Source organism: Carassius auratus, chromosome 16 (genome assembly GCF_003368295.1).
Source record: "Carassius auratus strain Wakin chromosome 16, ASM336829v1, whole genome shotgun sequence".
Taxonomy (NCBI): domain Eukaryota; kingdom Metazoa; phylum Chordata; class Actinopteri; order Cypriniformes; family Cyprinidae; genus Carassius; species Carassius auratus.
Genome location: NC_039258.1, coordinates 3,883,121 through 3,903,349, shown reverse-complemented (window position 1 = coordinate 3,903,349; position 20,229 = coordinate 3,883,121). Strand labels below are relative to the sequence as shown.

Here is a 20,229-nt window from a genome sequence, read left to right as displayed (position 1 = left end):
TAAGTGTTCATTTAATCACACTTCATCTAGTGCTTGTCTGTCTATTGTCTTCTTCACAATTTAATTCCTCTCTATATTCTGAAGGTTTGTTGAAACCTCATTCACATTTATCTCCTAAAAACATGGTGAAAATGGGTTTGTTTTCCGCCTGTTGACAGTATTTTCTGATTAAAAGAGAAACCCCAAATCTGTGAAACCTGTGTTTTAACACAATCACATAATTCTGAATATGAGTTTATACAACGTTCAGATTGATTTGCTGGAGATGTATGCAAATTAGTGCATATTTAATTAGGAAATTATTTGTTTAAAACTAAAAATGCAAAAAATAAAGGTTTGCAATTCAATAATGTGATCACCTGGGAATCTGTTTGAATTATTTCATTGTTTATTGTTTTTTTCTAACGCGATTGGCAGACTGCTTGATTTTTATTACTAAGCACGAAAAGCCATTTTCATCTTGCCATTTTGCATTGTTTGGAAAAATAATAATGTATATTTCTATTCTACTACTTGTTTATTTACTTGTTATAAAACTGACCCTAGATTAGAGTAATCTACTCATTTTCTATTCAATTTACTTTAACTTGAATAAAAGATAATAACTTGACCCTCTAACACTAGTTGTCTCTAATGTATGCCTTCCATTTATTACAAGAAACAAAACCTTGCTTCATGAACTTATTTACTGTTGGATTTGCTTCTTGTCTTCATATGTAAGTGTAAAAGCATGTGCTAAAAGACTAAATGTAAGAATCTTTGAGAACTAGAGAGAATATTACAGTATGTAACTGCTGCATGCACTCCATCTCCTCGTCGCTCAGACGGAAGAACGTGACGCAAGGTTTGAGGTTCGATTAAACCAGGAATGCATGAAGGGATCAGACGCATGGCTTGAATGAAATGGATAAGATGCACGACTGTCGTCTCGATGCTGCCAGAGAGTTAAGGGCAGCAGACAGTGGGGAGTTTGCTCAAATACTCGCTTCCCCTGCGCTTTCTTTTTGACACGTCTAAAGGGTCCTTTCTGTCACGATGCCACTCTTCCCCGTAGAGTCCAGGCGGGTGGAGAGAGCCCGTGACCCCGGCACCAATGTCTTGGCAGCGAGGATTTACAGGAGCAGAAGGGCCGAGCGCCGAGAGCTGCCAGATACACGACAATATGATGCTCCAAACACAAGAAACGGCCAGTTCTGTTGGTCCTTTCTGTGCCATCTTTCTCTCTCTTGCATTATTTTTCCACGACGCACATTAAACCGAGAGCAAGCCCAATCCAGAGCAGAATGCTTCCAGACTGCGATGCGAAGCGACAGACTGACGGACAGAAAACTGGGCGAGTATTTGGACGCCAGAAGGTCAAGCCCCTTTCTGACCCACCCTTTTCGCCCCCCATGTCTATATTTATGGTCTGCTCCTGTCTCATGTAAGGAACAACAGCAGGAGCGGACCATCACATTTGGTCCCCAGCGTGGGGGCCGTTGGTAATCCGACGCGGTCCAGCTTTCCCACCGAGCCGCTCTTCTGCTTCTCTGCGAAGATTCCGGCTTTCCTCATTTGCATCTGCTAATTAGATCCTGTTAGCATCATTTTGTACACGACGCCCCTCTAAAACAAATACATCCACTTGTAAAGAATATAACGATGCTGTTAAAGATACTAATTGACTCATGTTAGAGGGAGCATCTCCCATTTTATCCGTGTATTCCCGGATGCTTTGTCCAATTAAATATGGACTCTTGGAGGACTGAATATTTATTACTCGCTCCTGACCAGCCACAAAACACCCAGCAGTCCTCGAACTTTCCCAACTGGGATCTTTTGAGAACATTCTTGGAACTAATCTTATCACACTGTGGGGAGGTTTTTGCTACAACCTAAAGACAACCCTTACAGAACATTGCCTAGTGGTTGTTTTAGGGTTTTTGACCATAAAATAACATTCCCAGAGCATTTCAGGAAGTTTGTTTTGTAATAACCTAAAGATAACCTGTACATTGTTTTATAACGTTACGTTGCAGAATGGTACAGAACCAACAACCAGCCTTCCTGTTGCTTTTTTTTAGAATAACCCTAACTTCTCCAGCACAGTCTCACAGTGACACTTTGTGAAAAACAATTTAGCGCAGGTTCTGAGATCTATTAGCATTCTGTGGCTCTTCTCGCTGGCGAATGCAGTCGAGCTTCATTTGAGTCATTGATTGATTTATTGTTTCTGCGGTTAATCACTTTCCCAGAGGTATTTTGTAAGCTCTTTATCTTCACAAACTTAAGCCAGAGGTAATTAATCCGATTTCTGTGGGTGCGGCGCAGTAATGCATCATGAATCAAATATCAAGCGTGACCAGGACATCAGTAATAATCACAATCTGAAGGTATCAGCTTCACTTCATCAAAAGTTCAACCATTTGTGTAGTCTGCATGTCTAATCATATCAGAATGCGTTATTATGATCTTGTGGAATACTGAAACACATTGCTACAGACTTTTGATTTGATACCAGCTTTCATTTTTCCACTATGCATGTTTAATCAGTTTACCTGTTTTGGTTTTAACTGTGGTAAAATCGCTGTAATGCACGGCCTGGAGTGGCTTAATGCTTTATATTCCTTTTATCATCCAGGAAATTAGAGTATTGATCCTTGAAACATCTTCTATGAAAAAAAATGCTGATCAGTTCATACCTTTTAAATCTATTTATATGTATAATCTTTTTTATTATTAATTCTTGAGATTCTCTCTGTTAAATCATGCCTCCCGTGATCTTCTGTATGTGCTTTCTTACAGGTCAGATGTCTTCTTTCATGTGAAGGTCGTGGTCTGGTCCTCGAGGCGGCTGCGATCCGCTTCTGTTTTCTGGATATGCTCAGGTCTGTCAAAACCACTGGAATCTTCCCTCCTGTTATGTTTGGAGATGCTCGCCTTGTTACGTTTAGCTGCCTGGCGTAATCTTGAGCGATAGAAAGTGGCAGCAGAGAGAGACGAGGTTAAAAGGGCCTTCAGAAGCGCCTGAAGCCTGAGGTTGAGGGGGAAAAATCACCTTGAACAGAGATTTACAGGAACACTTCACCCAAAAGAAATCAGCATTATTTTCTCACTCACATGGGTCCAAACCTCTATGTGGGATTGAAAATGTCTCATTTTTTCATTGAACTCTTTCAGTACAATCAATGAAAGATTTATTGTAGAATTGAGGGAAAAAAGATATAAACTTAATTGTTAAATATAAATGCAGAATTGTGAAGGGAAATTGCAGAATTAAGAAAAGTCAGAATTGTGAGTTGAAAAAGCATAATTATTGTAAACTTTAGAAGAAACGTCAGAACTGGAAGATAAATGCAGTGTTACGACTAATTAATGTGATATCAATGCAGAATTGTGATGAATTATTGTAGAATTGAGAAAAAGAGTCAGAATTGCAGAATTGCATATAATTATTGTAGATTAGAGAAGAAATGCCATAATTGCGAAAGAGAAAAAAGCTTAATTGTGGAGAATTATTGTAGAATTAAATGTCAGAATTGTGAGATATAAATGCAGAAATGTAAAGGATTGCTGTAGAATTGAGAAGAAGTGTCAAAACTGTTATATGAATAAATGCACAAATGTGAAGTATTGTAGAATTGAGAACATCAGAATTATGAGAGATAAATGCAAAATTGAGAAGAATTATTGGAGAATTGAGAAGAACAATCAAAACTGCAAGATATAAATGCAACATTTTAATTATTGTAGAATTAAGAAGAAGAGTCAGAATTGTGAGATGTAAATGTAGAATTGCAAAGAATTATTGAAGAATTTAATGAGAAAAGTGAGAATTGGAACATATAAATGCAGAATTACATAGAATTTGTGTAGAATATAGAAGAAATTCCAGAATTGTGATCTAAAAATGAAGGACTGCATAGAATTACTGTACAATTAAGAAGAAATTTCCGATATGCAAGATAAAAATGTAGAATTAAGAAGAATAGTGGTAGAGTTGAGAGGAAGTGCCAGAATTGTGAGATACAAATGTAGAAATGTGAAGAATTATTGTAGAATTGAGAACATCAGAAATGTTAGAAATAAATGCAGAATTGTGAAGAAAACTCGCAGAAATAAGAAAAGTCTTAATTGTAAGTTGTAAAATGCATAATTATTGTAAAATTTAGAAGAAACGTCAGAAATGGAAGATAAATTCAGTCTTCCAACTAATTATTGAAGAATGGAGAAATCAGAACTGTGACATCAATGCAGAATTGTGAGGAATTATTGTAGAATTGAGAAAAAGAGGCAGAATTGTGACCTATATTTGAGAATTGCATAAAATTATTGTAGATTAGAGAAGAAATTTCAGAAATGTGAGAGAAAAAGCTAAATTGAGGAAAATTGTTGTAGAATTAAGAAACATCATAATTATGAGATATCAATGTAGAAATGTGAAGGATGGTTGTAGAATTGAGAAGAAGCGTCAAAATTGTGATATGAATAAATGCACAAATGTGAAGTATTGTAGAACTGAGAACATCAGAATTATAAGAGATACATGCAGAATTATTGTAGAATTGAGAACAACAATCAAAACAGCAAAATATAAATGCAAAATTTTAATGATTGCAGATTTAAGAAGAAGAGTCAGAATTGTGAGATGTAAATGCAGAACTACATAGAATTAATGTAGAATTTAGAAGAAATGCCAGTATTGTGAGATAAAAATGCAGGATGGCATAGAAATATTGTAGAATTCATGGAAAATGTCAGAAATGTAAGATAAAAATGTAGAATTAAGAAGAATTGTGGTAGAGTTGAGAGGTGCCAGAATTGTGAGATATAAGTGTAGAATTGTTAAGAATTGTTGTAGAATTCAGAAGAACAGTCATTATTGCGAGATTAATTTAAAATTGTGAAAAATTATTGTAGAATTCAGAAGATGAGTCATAATTGCATGATATAAACGCTGAATTGTGGATAATTATTATAGAATGGGGAAGAAGATATTAGCGTAGAACTGTGATGAATAATTGCTGTATTAAGAAGAAAAGATTTGCGATATAAAACTCAGAATTGAGAGATGAAAATGCAGAATTACCAATAATTATTTTAGAATTGAGAACAAAAGTCAGAATGGTGACAAATGCAGAACTGTGAAGAATTTCCATAGAATTAAGAAGAAGAGTCAGAATTGTGAAATGTAAATGCAGAATTGCAAATAAATATTTTAGAATTGATAAGAAGAGTGAGAATTGTGAGATATAATTGCAGATTTACATAGAATTATTGAAGAATTTAGAAGAAATGCCAGAATTGTGAGGAAGAAATGCAGGACAGAATAGAATTATTGTTGAATTAAGAAAAAATGTCAGAAAACCAAGATTTAAAAAATTATAATTAATAAGAATTATGGTAGAGTTGAGGGGAAGCGCCAGAATTGTGCGATATAAATGTGAAGAATTATTGCAGAATTGAGAACATCAGAATTGTGAGAAATAAATGTAGAATTGTGAAGAACTGTTGTAGAATTCAGAATACAAGTCATAATTGTTAGATATAAACGCTGAATTGTGGAGAATTATTATAGAATGGGGAAGAAGATATTAGCGTAGAACTGTAAAGAATAATTGCAGAATTAAGAAGAAAAGATTTGTGAGATAAAACTCAGAATTGAGAAATGAAAATGCAGAATTACCAATAATTGTTTTAGAATTAAGAACAAAAGTCAGAATTGTAACAAATGCAGAACTGTGGAGAGTTTGCATAGAATTAAGAAGAAATGTCAGAATTATGAGATAAAAATTCGGAACTTTGAAGAATAATTGTAGATTTTAAACGAATTGTCAAATAATGCCTAACCTGATTTTACCAAGTGAGACATGTTCCTGGGACAACATCGTTGTTGACCCTGGAACAACATTGTGATTAACCAATCAGATTTGAAGAACCAGTTTATAGATTTTGGGAAGTTTACGCTTAAAATCAGTGTTTGGTGCTTGTACATCAGTGTCATTCATCTATCATTTCCTCTGATTTTAGGGATTACTCATGGTTAAGGTTAGGTTTAGGTGTAGGGATATGGTTAAGAATATATTTTTGGAGTAAAATGTTGTTCCAGGGTCAACAAAATATGTTGACCTAGGAACACATTGGACTTGGCAAAATCAGGACGTGCTTGTCAAAATTGGGACAATTGCATTTTATTTATTTATTTTTATTCCATGGTGGATACTAGTGAACATATATTTTTTATTAGTGAACATATATTTTTGGATGAACTAATATTTCAGTCCTGTTCTGTAATGGTGTGAGAGCAGATGTGTGTGTTTGTGATTATTAACGCTGACACACACGGAGACAAACACACACTGAAGCGTCTTTCCGCTAGCAACTAAAAACCAGTGCGTTTGACCAAAATATGAAAGCAAATGGTTTTTCCACCTCATGGCTTCATGTCATTAGAGCTGCGTGTCTTTTGTTCTCCTCGGACCTCCGCTTTCTGCCTTTTGTGTGCTGGACCAAAGCGAGGTCCAAACTTCTCCACTCTGTAATTAACCTCACAAGCTCTCTGAGAGGAGAGTATATTCAAGAGAGAAATAAAGAAATAAATAAGTATAGAAGAGCACGTAACGAAATGGGTTCTGAGAGCGTCTGTCTCGTGAGACTGATCCCATTCAAAGCAGCCACCGCTCTTCCTCATCTCCCTGTGCTCCTCTTCCTCTTCTTTTGAGCACATGTGAGCTGCAGCACGTAATGAAGGAAAACTGTGATATATGTGGCCCAGAGCAGATCTTTCTCTCTTAATGAATACAGAAACACAGCGTCTGAATGGACGTGTCTCGTACCAGCGCAGCTCCTCCTGAAGAAGCCCATCTCTTATTAAAGCACATAAAGCACAGGCAGAGAAAGTAATTTTGTTCGATCCTTTTCTCCTGGTGGCTCCTGCTACTTTTCTTTACGGAGGAGCTTTTATGGAGCTCATAATTATTTCTCTGAGAGTCCTCAAGCACAAACCCGGGAGTCTTTGTATCTTTTTGACATTTTGGGGAGAAAATGGATGTCATATTAACATCTCTGTCATTTCAGTTTCAACAAGACAAGTTCTTAAGCAAGCACACGCTTTACTGAAATACTTCAGTGTTTAATTCTTCTTATTTTGGGGTTTAGCATTTGTTATATTCAAGAGAGGCGTATTTGCAAATCTGAAATAATCAACCAAATCTGATTCTTTGTTTGTTTTTATTCTTATTTGCACATTTTTTGCAGTTTCCCAGCTGACAAAAATGTTAATTGTCAAAGCAACATTAATTGCATGTTTACTGCAAAGTTACTTTAACATGTTCTGAAACAAGTAACATTTAAAAAACATAATATGAATATATTTTTAGAAAACATTCCTTGAATGATATATAAATCAAATATATGATCCATTTTTTAATAATGTGTAAAAGTGCGTTTTTGTAATTTAATGATAGCAGTGTGCCATTCAGAACATCAGCTTTTCACATCATTTTCATGTTGATGATTTGGTTTCATGGTTTTTGGCCTCAGAAAGAAACAAAAGGGTGACATGAAACGACAGGTGCAGTTTTCCTGGAAACAGGTCTCCCGCCAGAGATTAGAGTTTTCCTGGAAAGCAGTAATTTTTGGAGCATTTGTAAAGCGAGAGAGCTGCTGGTGTGTTGGTGCTGAGCGAAGGCGACGCGTCTCAGGCCTCCAGAGCGAGTGTTAGAGGACTGCAGGCTTCAGACTGTCCTCTTTATTTGAGGTTTGATGTTGAGCGGGGTGAAGCTGGATCTTCGTGCCCAGGAGTCACAGCGGATCTGACAGACCTGCTCCTGAGATCCGACCGGAGCCGTGAAGATCTGCTTAGAAAATTCACAAAAAGACACAAACACTGACAGGAGCGTACAGCACCAGTGCTCCTCCTCCTCATTTCTTCCTTTAAATAATCATCCTCCACATTAAATAGCACAGAATAGGAATCGGTCTCTGTGTGGCTCTGAGGGATTCAGAGTTTTGATCACTATCCGAGCAGCACTAAATGATGTGCACTTCTCTCGTAGTTCAGCACTGAAGGTTAAACCGTTTGCACGTGTGTGTTATTGTGGGTTTGGTCCATTGCATGAGTTTCACGCCTCTCTCCTGCACACACACATCCTCCTCCTCCTCCTCCTCCTCCTGCTCTTCTGCTTGATTACTCATAATGTAATTTTAATTAAAACTGCGGTGTCAAAGGGTTCTGCTCGCCCGAGAAGCGAGCCCAGATTGCAGCACTGTTGAAGCTCCTCACTTGCTTGAGAGGAAATGCATCCTGACAGCGGCGGCCAGAGCCAGGTCAACAAAAGCTGCTCCTCTTTATAGAGCATGTCATCATGGTGAGACGGTCAGGAGCGGCCAGCGGGCAGCGAGACGCCGTTTATATTTACATCCATCAGCGCCGACGCCGTTTCTGATCAGCTCTCTGTATGTGCAGGTCAACCAAGATCTGCACACTTGAAGTCAGATAAAGAACGGCAAAATATAATGGTTGTTTCCAGACAGGTTTCCACACACTCATATATCTATCTATCTATCTATCTATCTATCTATCTATCTATCTATCTATCTATCTATCTATCTATCTATCTATCTATCTATCTATCTATCTATCTATCTATCTATCTATCTATCTATCTATCTATCTATCTATCTAATAGATATGTTACAGCAATGGTTAATGGTTAGCTCAGGCAGTTGTAGCGCAGTAGAAGGTGCTCTATGACTGTGGTCTGGTTCTGGTTCTGGTGTCCGCGGGGTCCTAGTGTCCCGCTGGTGTTGGCCGGTCAGTGAGCCGTGGTCTGAGAGGTTTTAACTCCGCTAACCTTCCTCTGCCAGGATCAGGAGGACTGCTGCTGCTGGGGTATATTGGCTCGGCGGGAGTGGGATGTGATGTTATTAAACTCTCCGTCGCTCAGATGGAGCAGATCAACACTCACAGAGAGAGAGAAACCACTACTATCCCCAAAATAAACAAAATATTTCCCCAATTTAATAACTGCACCCCAACCAAAAAACTCACCTTCATTATTGGTGAAAAATCTGAATGTGCAAAAATATAGCTGCAAGATTTACAACAGCCTGCCGACTCCTGAGACACAGCCAAGACACAACATCCAACACACACACACACACACACACACACACACACACACACACAAACACTCACACACACACTCACACACACACACACGACTACAGATAACGCTGAATCCAGTTATTCAGTTTACTAATTAAATAAATAATCTGATACATATCTTTTAGTATATCATATGTTTATATGTATCCATATTTTTTATGTCATTCTTTTTATATTACTTATTGTTCCAAATTACACTGTTTGTATATGTTCTGTTTGTTCCTGTGCATGCTCTGGCAATGTCATGCCAGTAAAGCTAACTTAACTGTACTGAATTGAATTGAATTGAATTGAATTGAATTGAATTGAATTGAATTGAATTGAATTGAATTGAGAGAGACAGAGAGAGAGAGAGAGAGAGAGAGAACACTGATGACAGAATCAGTCAGGGGTTAAGATACTATTAAAAGAAATTAATTACAATATTGCGCTACTCTCTTAATAAGTAACGTTACATAATTACTTTTTATGGAAAGCAATGCATTGTTATTTTTGTCAAATCTGGACTTGTTGGTTTGTTTTTAATATAAAAAGTTACATTTTTGATAAATGTATAATCCCTTTCAAACCAAAAAGTGAAATGAATAAACCTCAGGCTGAAGGAAATGTACGTCTGTACAGTAGAACGCACTCTTCAGCAATAAAAAAAATCAATCAATAAAAATGAAGCACAAATGTTAATTCATCTTCAGTAATATTTGCTTATTAGTACACTCTTAAAAAAATAAAGATGCTTAAAAGTGATTCTTTCACAGCGATGCCATAGAAAACCATTCAGTCAAAGAAGCATCTCTTTCTGATCTTTTTCTGATCTGAAGAAGCTTGTGACACAGAAAGCTTCTTCAGATCTTGATGGAATCCTTCAGACAAGAAAGGTTCTTCTGTGGCATCCCTGTGAAACACATTTATTTGTGCTAATTGAAGCTCAGCAGCAAAAACATTGGTTAATAAAATATGATTTACGACATAAAGGATTTGTGTTATTTAACATAGAAGTATTGCAGATTTGCACCATATTCTGAGTTGGCTAGTCATAATTTTAACAGCTAGCATGCATCATCGACGCATGTTTTAAAAACTAACCCTAACGACGGACTTTAGGAATGAAAATGAGAAGATTTGCCATCAGGCATTGCATGTTTTTAATCAATAAAATGAGGTTTAAAAAGGAATATTTAATGGCATAGTATATAGTAAATAGTTGATTTCTGATTCTGTAACTCACTGTACTTGTAATGCATTTTCAATACATAATTTTAATCAAAATATAACATTATTTGAATGTTTATTAAATAACATCATCAGATACTTTGAGAATGTTATTCTCAGAACATTTTCGAGACGTGTCAAATATGAATAAACATCCCATAAACATTAAGAACAGTTTGTCCTAACATTGTCCTAATGTGTCAAAAAAACATTGGTCGAACTTATGATGGCTGCGTTCATTTAAATAAACAGGAAAAGAACAGTGTTAATGTTGCTTCAAAATAAAATGTTTATGTTCGTGTGTGTGTGTGTGTGTGTGTGTGTGTCTCTCTCTGTGTGTGTGTGTGTGTGTGTGTGTGTGTGTGTGTGTGTGTGTGCCTCTCAGGCTGATGTACAGCTGTCTCTGATGAGATTTCTCTTTGAGGTGGTTTGTTCTGTCTGATGGCGTTCAGTAGCAGTCAGACGTTCTCTGATGTTCAGTTGTAGTCTTCTGTGGGAAATTCAGAGTGAGCAGCACAAACACATCCAAGTGTCAGACCTGCGGTGCGTCTGAGCTGCTGTTGCACAATGGGAGTGATTCGCTCGCGACAGGTGACACACGCTCTCTGTGTGTGCAACATTACACATCAGGTAAATATACATGTGTTTACTGATCCAGGAGCTTTCCTTAAAACTGATGCTGGGCCTACAGGCAAACACAGCACACATATTGATAATAAAACACAACAAAGCAGTTTCTGTAGCAAAACGTAATTAAATTTGTAATTAAAAATGAAGCTCATGAAGTGACCATTTCATATTTGAACCTTGAACTGTTTTAAATCATTAATCTGTGCTCGAATGTCTGTTGTAATTAATAATCTTTGTCTTGGTCAGTAGCAATCATGAAAACAAGATATATTTGCATAAATACTAACAGTAATATAAAAACTAATAAAAAAACTATATATTTATTTTATTTACATTTGTGTTTGGCTTCAGTAATTATGAAAAAAAACAAATGTTTTTAAATTCATACCATTAAAATACTAATTATTACACTTACATATGAAATCTAAATATTATTACATATAATACACATTAAATTAAAACGATATTGTTTAAATTTATCATATATACATTTTTGTTTATTTCTATTTCAATTGATATTAAATATAATAATTGAAGTGGAACTTAAATAATACTACTAAAATAAAGTAAATATTTAATATAATCTCAAAAGGACTGTTCTGTTACAATAAAAGATAGATAAAAATAAAATAGCTATAATTGTTAATATTTAATTAAATGTAAAAAAAATCTTGAACTCATGTTCTGTTCGTTTGTAGTTCTACGTGAGCTCCGCTCAACTACAACGACCAGAAGCTCTTGCGGTTTACGTCGACGTCGCCGACCGGAAGTGAACGAAACCGTCGCGTGCAGAGGGTCACATTGGACACACATCAATGTTTCATAATAATAAAACAATCTAATCACTAATAACAGTATCTGAGGTGTAAATGGATCCGTCTAAAGCAGGTACAGGAAGATTTTAATTTCCGGTGGAACGTTTGTTCTCCCGCTCTCGTGAACGCGCGTGTAAATGTCAGAACTACAAGAACACTACAGACTCCTGAAATGTCATGTTTTATAATGTTATATGTTCTATAAAAACATTTTGTACATTTTTGATTACAGACTGTGACATCAGGAGTCATTCTGAATTAATTAGAATCAACATGAATGAGCTAAATGACTCTTCTAGGGTTTTGTAATGATGCTTAGTTATTTATGTATGTTAGGGCTTGTTTAGTTGATTAAGTGATGTATTAATATGAATGTTGTTCTGTTTTATCTGTTTTATATATATATATATATATATATATATATATATATATATATATATATATATATATATAAACATCGACCCTCTAACACTTGTACTCTCTATTCTATTTCTATACAAACTACTTGTTTTCATTTTATTTATTATAAAAATATTCCTTTAACACTAAAATTCTTGATTATTTTTAAATTCTTTTGACATGTTTTTATTTTTAATAGTATGAAAAAGAGACCATCTAACACTAGCTTTCCTATTTGATTTTTTCTATTCTATCTATTTCTTTTCTTTTTATTATATAAAAAAACCTTGCATACTGTGTTAGGCTACACTTCTCACAGCATTTACATATTATTGCTCTTTTGTTGTTTTGATTGCTTCTATTGCTCTACTTTGTAAGACGTTTAGGATAAAAGTGTGTGCTAAAAGATTAAATGTAAATGTTATTCTATCTCCACAGAGGAGCCGCAGCTGAGACACGTGGAGAAAGATGTGTTGATTCCTAAGTTGATGCGGGAGAAAGCCAAAGAGAGATGCTCTCAACATGTGGACGGTATGAATCATGAATCTCAATTGGTGAACACATAGAGCAGAGTCTCATCAAGCCTCCCATACAGGGTTCCTAAGGGGTTTGGAAAATCATGGAATTTTCCAGGTCCAAGTGCAGTATGGAGTACCTCAAGGCTCAGTACTAGGACTATTACTTTTCACACCTTACATGTTATCCTTGGGAGATATCTTTAGGAAACATGGTGTTAGCTTTCACTGTTATGCTGATGATGCTCAGCCCTGTTTCTTCTTGGCCCAGCAAAACATAGCAATTAAAAAAAACTAACGGAATGCATAATCTGTATTATCAGCCAATATTTTGCCAAAATAAAAGCAAGCGTTTGTGAATATTTTCTCGAGGGCAGAAAAACGTTTCTTGTGTGCATGCAAAAGTCACTTATAGAAAATGAATGTAAAAAAATAATATAATATATACCAAATATAAAGCTGAAAATAATGCTCCATGAGCCATTTATGTTAAATATGGTGTGAAAATCTAAAGAGAAGTTTGGAAATGTTGATGGAAAACCCTGCATGACCCCTGCACACATTCACCCTAACCTGACATCATCTTGCTCGGGTTTCCTCTCACTCTCACTGAGCTAAACTCTTCACATAATCGCAGGAAACGGGTGATGGGTCACAAGGCATACACAGCTCTAATGTAGTAGTTAGTGAGCTGCTCGCTGTCTCGTATGAACCCTCATGAGGGTGTGTGAGCGTCTGTGATCCCTCAAAAGGCAGCTGAAAAGGCAGGTTTCAAAACAGACCACTGGGTACTAAAAATAAAAACATAACAATAATGCATCAGGTGACTTTATGGGTGTCTATCTGAGATCATAATGAAAAACACTTTCCGTTGACCTAAAGTGACCCAAAATGGATTCAATACAAGTCACCAAAAATGACACTGTGGAGAAAAAAATAAAGAAACTTAAACTAGTAAATCCAAATCTAGTTTTAGAAAAATGAATCGTAAACACCTTATCTAGTTTTCATTTTTTATAACTAAACCCTGGCTAAGACATAGAAACTGACATGACCATAAAAAAGGAAAGAAAAAATAGGTGTATATATATATATATATATATATATATATATGATTTTTAAAATGACAAACAAGTTATATTAATATATTATATAACTTAAATATAAAGTTTAATACATTAAAATGAAATGTACAAAAAAAAACTGAAATTTACTAAAATATGCTTTACAATCTAACATTGTAATCTAAAGTTACAATGTGAATATTTATGTCCTAAATTCTACTCTTTCAAATGTTAAGATTCACAGGCTTTTATCTTGGCGAAATATTGGCCGATAATACCGATTATATAGACTATGCATTCCATAACTTTTTTTTAATTGGCTTGTTTCGGCGGGCCGCGAGGAAACATAGAGCTGAGTATCATCAGCATAACAGTGAAAGCTAACACCATGTTTCCTGATGATATCTCCCAAGGGTAACAAATAAAGCGTGAAGAGTAGCGGCCCTAGCACTGAGCCTTGAGGTACTCCATACTGCACTTGTGAGCGATATGATACATCTTCATTCACTGCTACGAACTGATGGCGGTCATATAAGTACGATTTAAACCATGCTAATGCACTTCCACTGATGCTAACAAAGTGTTCAAGTCTGTGCAAAAGAATGCTGTTGTCAATTGTGTCAAACGCAGCACTAAGATCCAATAAAACTAATAGAGAGATACACCCACGATCAGATGATAAGAGCAGATCATTTGTAACTCTAAGGAGAGCAGTCTCAGTACTATGATACGGTCTAAATCCTCACAGATACCATTTATCTCTAAGAAGGAATATAGTTGTGAGGATACTACCTGAGAAAGTGAGTGTGTGTGTGTGTGTGTGTGTGTGTGTGGTGGTGTTTGTTCTCAGTGACTGTGATTGTGAGTGTTGTAGTGGAGTATTTCTCCTCTTTGTTTGTGTGTATGTGTGTGGAAACCCCCTCCTGACGTTGACTCAAGGCTTTCACACCTCTGCGCCGCAGCGCTGCAGGGACGAGTGTTAGCGTGTTCTGCACACGCATGACAGTGTGATGAAAGCGCTGGCTGGAGTCGTACTGAGACCACAGCGAGAACAAGCCTCTTCATTCTGCAGAGCTGCTTTACTCTCAGAGTTTCAGATGTTCAACTGCCACATGTGCCACGTTTTGATCATGTTGTTTGATCAGTCATAGTCAACACGAGCTCGTGAGCGCATTGATTGTGTTTAATACGCTCATGAACTTATTGATAAGGTCACGTTGTTCCAAAGAAAATCATGTTTAGAGTCTTTCATCAAAATGTGATTACTTGCTCTGCCTCTGAATCCTTTTAGCGTCATTCAGTGTCAACTCAACCAGAGATTTTATTTCATTACATTTTATTCTAGTGATAGAAATAGATAAATAAAAAAGAAAGCCAAAATATAAAATTTCATGGTTGTATAATTTACTGAGTTATCCACTGTTTTGTAGAGGGGGATCAAAATGACAATGATTTTAAGAGACAATTTACAGGGGGTTAAAATGACTTCAGAAGGAAGGCAGCATCACAATGTTATCTTTACACAGAGATTAATAGTCAGATCTGTTGACTTTTGCTTTCTTTGTTGCATTTTGTGCCAATGGAAACCATTCAGTAATGGGGAAACACATTTTTCAGTGTTTTTTCTCCAAGGTTTGCAGGCCTGTAACTCAAAAAGTATTAAAGATATCTTAATGCCCTTATAGATATTGGTAGATATTGGCATCTTCATTTTTGAGGCCCCATGTGGTTCCAGAGATGATGGAATTTCAATATGGCTCCAGGGGTAAATTGTTCAATTGAACACATTTTCAGTGGTCAAAAACCAAATGAGGGTCACTTTGCAAAAATATGATGCTGCTTTTCTTTTAAAGAGGAATGTCTGAAGAACAATTTATGTTGAAACTAGAAATCTATCTTGTTTCCTTCTGTCCCATAAATATAATTTTTTCCAAAGTCTCAATGAGAAATGTTGAAAATCTAAATCTAAATTTGTGCAGTGTCTCTGGTTGAGTTGACACTGAACCACTTACTGTAAAAGTTAAAGCCAAAACGTGTGATTCATGAAACATGTATGCCGTCTGTCTCATCGAACGAATGTTCGCACGTTGTTAAATGTTTGGGCAGAAAACAATAGTCATTTAAAAATCACACCCCTAAAGACACCCTGGTTTAGAAGCCACGGTGGTTGAAAACCAAATGTTGGTCTAATTCCACACAGCTTAAACTTTTTGTATTTAAAGAAGATTATATGAAGAACAAATAATGCTGAAATTAGAGATCTAGCTTGTTTCCCTTTATCAAAACTGTCTCAGTGCCAAAATGTTATTTTTCCAAAGCTTAAAAGCCTATAACTCAATAATTATTAGAGATATCTTAATATGACTTTAAATTCTGGTTGCTACAAAACGTTTCTTTGGAAATTTTTCATGTTTTATCCCATTTATCCCAATTCCAGAGATATTGGAATCTCAATGTGATAACAGGTAGTTAATAATGAACTCTTGCTAGCTTCAGAAGCGGATAAAATGAACAAATCCATTCTTCCAAATATATCTGATACTGATTCAAATACAGAATCATGAATATAATGCTTAGAGCACCTGACCATTTCAAGTCAATTTAGGTCTGTTCTATACGGTTGTTTTGATTGAAAAAACCAAGCTACCGTTCTAATTTCAACTTTATTAATTCTTCACACATTCCCCTTTAAATATAATAAGTATCGGCTGTATATAAAGTGAACTACATTTGGTTTTTCCACCATTGAAAATGGATAAAATGCAAGTATTTGAACACAAGCCGCGTTGAGATCCTCAAATCTCTGGGACTGAACTATAAAGTTCCTTAAATTGAAGATTACACAAGAAAAGTATGTTTATAAAGAGCACCTGAAATCATATTATCATCTATCAATAATCAGAAATCATATATCAGTAATATTTCTAGAGTTACAGGTATGCAAACCTTGGGAAACTGATATTCACGGCACTTGGACGAGTGTGATGTGATCTATGCAATACATTTCTAGTTTCTACATTATTTGTTCTTTGTCCTTCACCCTTCAAAGAAAAGAAGCATCATCTCTGTGCCCAGTGACCCAGATCTGGTTTCTGACCGCTGGAAATGTGTGCAATTTAATTATTTGCTCTTCTGAGCCATATTTAGATCGAAATATATTTGTAAATTAATAAAACCTTAACAATAAGGATACAAAATCTAAAGGGATATGAAGACAGTTACAGACATGCAAACTTCAGAACAAGAAACAAAAAGTGACTTCATATTTTTAAACAGTCACCATTGGCACATAACAAAATCTAATTAATTTAAATAATTAAACTTACAATTTATTGCAATTTTAATCTTGTAATTGTAATCAACAAATCTTTTTTTAAATATTTTTTGGGTTCTATGTTTGCATAAACTGTTAATTGTTTAATTCTTATTTTAAAATGAAATCAAAACAAAATTCAGTGTTATTCTGATATTTCTTCATTAAACATTACATTTAGTGAAGACTAGTGAAGAGCTTTACTTCCTGTGTTTTAGTAAATTATTATTATAACTCATCAGTTATATGTGCCACATATTTATTTTGTGTGGTTATGAATTTATAACATTACATGTATATATGTAAAAATATGAAAATGTGGTTTTAAGGCCATAAAAATATATATGTGAAAAAGATGTTTGTGAAAAGGGCATGAGATTTTCATGTCATCGATTTTTTTTATTGTTTATATAATTGAAAATCAACTCTTATTTAAATGCTATTAACAAAGTTACACATAAAATAGCTGAATTTAAATAATATATAATAAATGTTCATTCAAATATTTTAGAGCAGAAATAGTTTCATGTCAGATGAGTTCTTAACGACTTGTTTTATTGATTTGAGCGAGATACTGTGTTTATTGTAGTGATGGACAGACACATTAATATCAGCTGTAGTGTGTGTGTGTGTGTGAGCTGACGCTCTCTCAGATGAGTGTTTATCTTCATGTTTATGCATCAGATGATCTTCATATGTATCAGATTAGTCTCACGCTCCTGCTCTGGAATTGGTTTTTCTGGCTCTGCGCTGCATGCAGATGAAAGCAGTAATTACAGAGAAGTGTGCTGACACAGGAGACGTAATTACTGCTGGACAGGAGCAGCCTTCAACACACACCTTCATTCAGTCAATCAGTTCATCTCACACACACACACACACACACACAGCAGCTGTAGAGTGTTGGCGGTGTTTCTGAGAGATTCTTGTGTTGTGTGTTGGTAGCGTTCAATCGCTGCTGTAAGGACAGTGGTTTCTTCATGGTGTTCAAGTGTCAGGAGGAGAACGCCGCTCTGAAAGAGTGTCTGACACAACAGTGAGTCTTCATCACCTCCTTCTCTCTCACTAATCATCATCATCATCATCATCACTTCACACGCTCCAGTAAAACAACACAACGTACAACAGCAGATCACTTACAGACTATTTCGTTTTAAATTGTTTGCACTTATATATATATATATATATATATATATTTATTAATGTATATTATATATTTTTATATCTTTTATTTAACAGTATTTATTTCTGGCCCACATCCACCAAATTTTGGACAGCTAAGATTAAACTGAAATGTAAAAAATGTTTAAAAAATTTTTGATTGTAAATACAAATGATACATTTCAGTATGATATAGATAATTCGATTTTAAACATTTGTTAAATTGTGTTATTGCTTTTAAACACACACAAAAAAAATACAAAATACTTTGGAACTCAAGTAAAATGTTTATCCTAAAAATGCATTATGCATCATTGAAATGGAAAAAAAAACATTATTTGTCAAAGTATTTTTAATCATCTGGTATTTATTTGCACATGGTCTCATAACGTAAAATTCAGATAACTTCACGTCACATTACATTCATGAAATTAGTCAAATAAATAAATGACCATGCATATTATGTTTGATGGTTCATTTAATTAAAATCTTGAATCAAAGAAGATTCTAATATATATATATGTATATGTGTGTAAAGTCAAATAGTCTAGTTTGTGTGTCCATGCACAAAAGAAAAACAGTTTTATCAATTATTTATCCATTTTATGATGTTATTAAAGCAGTAGGTGGGCTTTTTTTGTTTTGTTTTTCCTAAAAATTAAGCGTGAAAATCCTAAATGTGTATGGACTGTGTTTTCTTGTGTTAGCTGTTGTGTGATGGTGTTGGTCTGCTCTCAGTTATCAGGATCCGGCGTTCTTCGAAGAGTGCAAGCAGGAGTATCTCCGAGAGAAACAGGAATACCAACAGACCGGGATTCCAGCCAAGAACAGGAAGCAGAAGCTTCCCACCAGCATGTAGACGGACGGGATGAAGAACACTGCAGCGAGGAAGAGGATGATGGACTCATTTCTGGCCGTTTGTGGAGACGCGGTTGTCTCTGATGGACGTTCTCTCTGTGTCTGTTGGTTTATATTCATGATTAGCTCTTATAAATCATCTCTTGCACCTAAAGCCTAATAAAAATTCATAGAGGATGTTTTTGAATCACATCAGATGCGTATCGTCCCAGCGACCCTCGGGAATTACTGCCACAGAAGAAGGTTTTTGTTTGTTTGTTTGAAAACAGGAGTTATTCATGATGCTCCTGTTCAGATGATTCTCAATCAGTTCGTGCTTGAACGGAAGTTCCTTTTTTTAAAATTCAGAATATAATTAGATCAATAACTGGTGATATTGTGACATTTTTATCAAATATTTTAAAATATATATATAGAATTTGAGGTCAGTGAGATTTAATGTTTTTAAGAAGTTGCTTCTGCTCACCAAGACTGCATTTATTTGATCAAAGCTATAGTGAAATATTAATTTTAAAACATCAGTTTTCTGTGTGAATCTGTGTTCAAGTGTAATTTATTTCGGTATTTTCAGCATCATTTCTTCAGTGTCACATGATCTTCAGAAATCATGAAAATATGATTTACTGCTACATACATTTTTCCATTAATATTGGAAACCGTGATGCAGTTCGTTTATCAGGATTCACAGATGAATATAAAGTTCAAAAGAACAGCGTTTATATGAAAACTTTTAAAGAAATCTTCTATAATTTTAAACTGCTTACTGCATCCTTGAATGAAAGTCGTAATTTATAATCTTTCTGAAATTATAATGTTAATTTTTTATGAAAATGCAAACTCAAAGTGAAAGTATCAAATGTGATCCTCAATAAAGCTTGAAATATTCATAGCTTTTCATCTGGATTATACAGATGCAGATGTTCTTATATGGATGGTTTAATAAAGCGTGTGCCATATGAATATGAGAGACAAGAAACAATGTAACACTCAAAAGTAATAGAATAGTTTGTTGGTGCTGAATGTCATCAGATACAAGTTATATTTATCCTTCAACGTTACAATAATTACATCTCAACCCTCCACAGATACAGTAACATTACATCAGACCTTTTAATAA

General features: G+C 35.2%; 1 protein-coding gene across 1 annotated transcript; it reads left to right on the top strand.

The window, feature by feature from the left end:
• The first annotated feature begins 11,723 nt into the window (after positions 1 to 11,723).
• On the top strand, positions 11,724 to 20,015 carry cmc1 (C-x(9)-C motif containing 1). The gene is made up of 4 exons (XM_026283442.1): positions 11,724 to 11,875; positions 12,640 to 12,732; positions 18,039 to 18,129; positions 18,993 to 20,015. The coding sequence occupies exons 1-4, from the start codon at positions 11,857 to 11,859 to the stop codon at positions 19,111 to 19,113; spliced, it is 324 nt and encodes a 107-aa protein (XP_026139227.1). The 5' UTR covers positions 11,724 to 11,856; the 3' UTR covers positions 19,114 to 20,015.
• Positions 20,016 to 20,229: the final 214 nt, after the last annotated feature.

Bases quoted from the DNA above. Each gene is read 5' to 3' on its own strand.
- cmc1 (XM_026283442.1), top strand. The intron at 12,733-18,038 runs GTATGAATCATG...GTGTGTTGGTAG, and splicing joins ATGCTCTCAACATGTGGACG to CGTTCAATCGCTGCTGTAAG. The intron at 18,130-18,992 runs GTGAGTCTTCAT...GTCTGCTCTCAG, and splicing joins AAAGAGTGTCTGACACAACA to TTATCAGGATCCGGCGTTCT.